Raw genomic sequence first — 6,000 nt, forward strand, 5'->3', positions numbered from 1 at the left:
TGGGTCTGACCCCTGTGCGCACGCGCGCACACACACACTCTCTCTCTCTCTCTCTCTCTCTCTCTCCCCCCCTTAGGTCTGAACCCTGTGCACACGTATGCACACAAACACATGTACACATGCATACATGCCCAGAGGCTCTTGCACACCCACAGTGATGCCCGTTGCCACAAGCGTTTCTGTCTGCTGGCAGCTGCTGCTAAGTTGGCACCCACCGCTCCCGTGGGAAGCCGCCGCCTTCTTTCTGCCCATAGCGTCTCTCTGCTCTGCTTTATGCAGTTACTTGCCTGGAGCTCCTAAAGCTTCTGTCGAGTTTCCATTTTTTTTTGCTGTCGAGCTTTTGGGGTCCGCTCACCCGTTATTGTTGCGGAAGCTGTAGGACTTCCTAAGGATCCTACTAGAAGGTTCTTTGCGTGCCTCTGTCTGCTCCCTGCCCTGCCCATTTGCCCCCCCTCCCCCGTCCCGCGGGCAGAGTGGTCCCGAGAAGGGGGTTTGGAGTCCCCGCCTTGAGCAGGAAGCGACCCCTCTGCTCAGCACCCCTGGGCCGCGGCTCTGATCGCCCCGTCCCAGCTGTGCCCTCTGTCCTCGTCCAGATTCTCCTGAACTGAAAATTCTGCAGGAGGATTTCCTGGAGTTTGCGAAAGGCCAGAACTTCCAGGTGCTGAATTTCGTGGAGACGCTGCCCACCTACATCGGGAGCATGATCAAGCTGCATGTGGTGCCCGCCGAGTCGGCAGGTGAGCGCTCAGCCCTGCCCGGTGGCCCCCGGAACTGGTCTGTGTCTCCATGTCAGGCGGGGGCTCTGGCATTCAGCTCCATCACACCCAGGAGCCTCTGGTGGGCGCTTCTCTGCCAGCACGGGTGTGGGGACCCACGTCCCTGTGTGGGATGTGCAGGAGTCACTCACCCAGAGGCAAGCGTCAGGAGGGCCGTCATTCCCAGGAGGACCATAGGACAGCGGGGAGGGCGCTTGTCTTGCACGCCACTGACCCGGATTCGATCCCCGGCATCATACATGGTCTCTCGAGCACCGCCAGGAGTGATCCCTGAGTGCAATAAAACAGAGTAGAAAGCCCTGGGCCCAAAGATACGTCTGTCGGCAAAGTGCTTGTCTTGCACACAGCCGCCCTGGTTTGATCCCAGCACAGAATTTGGTCTCCCGAGCACCCCCGGGAGTGTCCCAGCTGCCCCCCCACACTGAACAATCACAGAAACAAAACAAAATCCACCTAGGAATTGAAGCAGAACAGAAAGTGGAACCAAGAGCAGAACTGAAGGGGCACCGGAAGAGGCTCTGCTGTGGTTGGCAGCCTGAGGTGGGCGGCCCGGCAGTAGCCAAGCACCGAGTGGGGAGGGTAGTGGGCAGAGGTGCCCACAGGAGGCTGGGCCCACTGCCCTGGGACAGCCCCTAGCCTAGTTGGTCTTGCTGGTGTCCTCCCGTCCAGGGACTGGACCGTCACCCCCACTCCCCCAAGCCCTCAGGCACCACTCTGTCTCCCCCTGATGCCATGACAGGGTGGAGGACAGGTCCTGGCTTCTCACCACAGTGATGTTCGTCTAAGTGCTAGGAAAGGGCATGGGCAAACGTGGCCGGGATTGGCCGTTGGGGAAGGTTTGGAAGGGACCACATGTGGGCAGGTTTCCCGGTGAGGCAGGAAGTGGTGGACACACGTAGACTTTTGAGAAGCACACAGTGATGAGACAGTGGGGAGGGCGCTTGTCTTGCTGACCCATTCTCCGTCCCCAGCACCCCATATGATCCACTGAGCCCGCCAGGAGTGAGCCTTGAGCACTACCAGGTGTGGCCCCCCAAATCAGAGAGTATGGACCATTCCTAGGGCCAACAGAGAAGCCATTCTCACATGCACACCACATGTTGAGCTGGTCACACGTCACTGCCTCTCAGTCGAGTCCCACAGGACCACTGAGTCTCCATCTAGAAGCTTCCCCTGACCACGCAGGGCCTGGGCGGGGCGGGGCAGGGAAGTCTGTGTTCTCACGGGGTTTTAAGGGTGTGATTCTGCTTCCCTCAGATCTAGGCATCGGAGACCTCATTTCGGTGGATGTGAACCACTTGGACATCTGTAAGCCAAAGAAGAAGGATGCTTTTTTATACCAGCGCACCTTACAGTTCATCCGAGAGACTTTAGCCAAAGACCTGGAAAACTGACGGCCGCCCTCCTTCCCTCATGAGCACATACGGTGTGGGGAACCTGGTGTTTTCATTCTTTCTGGCGCTCAGCTGCCGTGCGGATGGTCGGGACCCCGCGCATCTGGAGTGGGCCGCGGGCCTAGGGCCGTGGGCTTTTGTTCCGAAAAGTACAGACACAGAAAGAAGCCTGGGGTTGGGGCAAGAGGGCAGCGGGGAGAGCACTTACCTTGCCCCCAGCCAACCTGGGTTCAATCCCCAGCATCCCCTGAGCACTGCCAGGAGTGATCCCTAAGCATTGCCAGGTGTGTCCCTCTGCCCACCTCTTCCCCTCCAAAAAAATAAGAAGCCCACACTGCCATCTTGGATTTCCAAGAATTTCAACGTGGGCCTAGTGGTGTTGGGAGTTTGCCTGGGTTCTCGGGAAGCCTCGCCCCCCACACACACACCGCTCCCATCTCCCCCACTTTGCCCCCAGATGCCATTTGGAGAGAACCTCACCGGACCGAGCAGGAGCTGGCACAGAGGAGTCGGGCTTTGTTGCCAGTTTCCACGTGCTGTGGACTTCCGGGAACTGAAATGGAAACTGTCGCGTGGTCATGTTAGACTGTGCTCCCCAGGGCTCATTGTCTTGTCACTTTATTTTCATAATGCCATGAACAAATGTTTCTTCTTAAAAATCATTCTACCCTAGAGAAATTCTAGATGGTAGCTACCTATATGTGGGATTTTGTCCCCGTAAAAGAGAAAGTAGCTAACCCATGATTGATCGGGGGTAAAACTACTCAGTTGTCGTGTGTGTGTGTGTGTGTGTGTGTGTGTGTGTGTGTATGTGTGTACGCACGTGTGTGTGTGTGTGTAAAGACATAATAGTACCAAGATTCTCAGGAGTAGAGTGATAGTACAGTGGGTAGAACACTTGCCTTGCACCTGGGCAAGGCTGGGTCAACACCCAGCACCACGTGTCGCCAGAACACAGAGCCAGGAGTAAGCCCAGAGCCCCGCCGGGTTTAGCCAAAAACAAAAACAACAAAATGATTCCCAGATTCTCTTGAGCTAAATAATTTCTATACATCAGGCCCTCGACATTCAGGTTGTTTCCTTAGAACACAGAACACTGGGGAGGGAAGAGCCATTCCAGAGAAAGGAGGTTCCTCGAGGGCCTTTCACTGTATGTCCTTTTGCTTCGATCCCAAACCTCAAAGGTGCTAGTGAGGATGGGAGAGCTGGGGAATCCTGCCAGCGTTTCCTTAGCACTGTTGACCCACGAGTCACATGCCCTCGGCAGACACTGCCCTCCTTTCTCTCAGGATGGGCCCGTAGCAGCATTTCCTGTGCGTGAACTGGCAGTGGGGACCCCGTCCCGCTGCTTTCTCTCGGCCTGATGTTCCTGGGGTCACAGTGACATGGCCCGGATAGGTACCACATTCCTGCGTATGGCCGACTGTATCCCATCCTGAGTGCATCCCGTTAGTGGACGTTCCTTCTACCTTTGAAGTCTTTGGAGCTGGCAGTGCTGCTGTGGACGTTTCTTTGCCATTCTGAGCACTGACATTCGCGTGGGCTAGTCCTGGCCTGGAGCCGGCGCCGGCCTTTGACCTTGGTTCGCTCCTGTCTCATCTGATGGTTTCCCAGTGAGCGACCCCACAGGTGACGGAACTGTTCTCGCCTCCCTGCGAGATGCCACAGGGAGCCTGTCTTTGTCCTCGGCACTGAGCACTGTCCTTCTAGATCATTTTCTTCCTTCCTTAGTTCAGGGTTTTCCTGAACAGCTCAACCTGTTGAAACAAGAGTTGCTGGACAGTCATGGAATCGGACCCCAGCCCTCAAAGTCTCACTGTCGCCATTCCAGACGGGCTTGGAAAATCCGGTGTGGGGACCAGGGCCAGAGTGCTCAGCCACAGACAGCTCTCACCCTCACGTTTCTGTTTATTCCATGAGTCGGAGATGAGGGACACTTTCTTGCCCACAGTTTTGTGAGGTTTAAGTCCATATTTTGAAAAGAATCATCCCCTGAAGAACACAAAATGTGAAATGTATTTGAAATAGCTTTAAACTCAGAACATCAATAAAATGATTCTATTTCAAGTCTTAAATATCGTTTCTGAAAAAAAAATTCAAATGAAGCTCCCTATAACTCCATGTGAAAAAGCTTTCAATGATTTTGTTCAAGAAGAAAGTAAACTGAAAATTTTTATGATCCTTGTTACCCATTTACCTCATCACATGTCTCCTAAGCTTGCCCAAGGTTTACCTTGGAACCCCAAAACTCAGGAATACTGAGACCCCTCTTACCTCAGGGTGTGAATTAAATGTCACATAGAAAGATGAGACAGGACCGGAGGCCATGAGTGGTGCCCTTTGCAACAGGGTCTTTCTCCCACGGTTCCAGTGACCAGCTCTCCCTGGCCAGTGCGGGCCTGTGGCAGACTGACAGTGCCCTGCGTGTTTCCTTTCGTCTGAACCTAAGTTTAGGCCAAACCTGCTGAATTCTCGTCTCTTTGTAATAAGATAACACTATCGCATGATTTATCTTTGCCATTTGGTATAAAATTGTGTGGGGGAAAATTTCAACACATTCAATAAATTTCATTTGAAAGTACTTCATACAATTGACCGTGCCTTATTATGGGCTGTCGAGCACTCCCTGGATATTTGCTTTATGAAAAGTGACATTTTACAGATTACCTGAATAAAGTACAAGGCATGAAAAAAGCAGTTTCCTATCTAGATCATTTCCAAACTGTAAGTCATCCTTGTAAAAATCCCAGTTCTTCATCTGCTTTCCAGCATGGACTAGGAGTGAAGTAAGTACCTCTGAGTTCCAGACCGGATTCTGGAGTGTGGAAACACTTAAGCTCAGCAGAAGTTTCGATCTTTAGTCCAAACTTTGTCTCAGGACCAGTGAGCCTGATCGAACAAAGTGGAGAAGCGTGATTCCTGGGCCATTAGGGAGGGCTTGGGCGGAAACAGCTCTCTGTGCCAGTGTGTTTGTCAGATTTCAGAATAATTTGGTATCCAGGATTGTTAGATCAAAACATTTCTTAGGTACCTAATCCAAGATGGCAACACAACTGTCTCCTGAGCTCACCTGCCCCCTCAGCAGACCAGCCTGCAGCAGCACTATAAGCAGCCACGTCATGAGAGGGTGTATCCCACCCTCCTCCTGAGAGGGGTCCACCCCACATTCCCCCTGAGAGGGGTCATTCCTGCACTCCTCCTGAGAGGACTCCATCCCACCCTCCTCCTGAGAGGGGTCCACCCCACATTCCCCCTGAGAGGGGTCATTCCTGCACTCCTCCTGAGAGGACTCCATCCCACCCTCCTCCTGAGAGGGGTCCACCCCACATTCCCCCTGAGAGGGGTCATTCCTGCACTCCTCCTGAGAGGACTCCATCCCACCCTCCTCCTGAGAGGGGTCCATCCCACATTCCTCCTAAGAGGGGGTCTGTCCCACAGTCCTCGTGAGAGGGGTGTATCCCATATTTTCCCTGAGAGAGATTCATCCCACACTCCTCCTGAGAGGTGGGTATTCCTCTCTTTAAAAGCCTAGGTAGGGGGCTGGAGCAATAGTACAGTGGGTAGGGCATTTGCCTTGCACATAGCCAACCTAGGTTCAATCCCTGGCATTCCAAATGGTTTCCTGAGCACTGCCAGGAATAATTCCTGAGCACTGCCAGGAGTGCAGAGCCAGGAGTAACCCCTGAGCATCATGCTTGCTTATGGTCCATCCCCTGCCCTCTCCCCACCATCAAAAAAATATATAGGTGCTGATATCCTGCCCTTGGAGCACTGACAGGACTTTCCTCAACTAAGAAAAACAAGTCCTTAGACAGTGACCAAGAGGAAGA

General features: G+C 53.4%; 1 protein-coding gene across 1 annotated transcript in view; it reads left to right on the forward strand.

The window, feature by feature from the left end:
* The window catches only part of SERAC1 (serine active site containing 1), a 34,943-nt gene extending 31,994 nt beyond the window's left edge, over positions 1-2,949 (forward strand). The window contains exons 16-17 of the mRNA XM_056126059.1: positions 594-737; positions 2,034-2,949. Of these exons, the coding sequence (XP_055982034.1) occupies positions 594-737; positions 2,034-2,170 (281 nt within the window). The 3' untranslated portion in view covers positions 2,171-2,949. The remainder of the gene's footprint in view (positions 1-593; positions 738-2,033) is intronic.
* The last annotated feature ends 3,051 nt before the right edge of the window (positions 2,950-6,000 follow it).

This window comes from Sorex fumeus, unplaced genomic scaffold, assembly GCF_029834395.1.
Source record: "Sorex fumeus unplaced genomic scaffold, SorFum_2.1 ptg000061l, whole genome shotgun sequence".
Taxonomy (NCBI): domain Eukaryota; kingdom Metazoa; phylum Chordata; class Mammalia; order Eulipotyphla; family Soricidae; genus Sorex; species Sorex fumeus.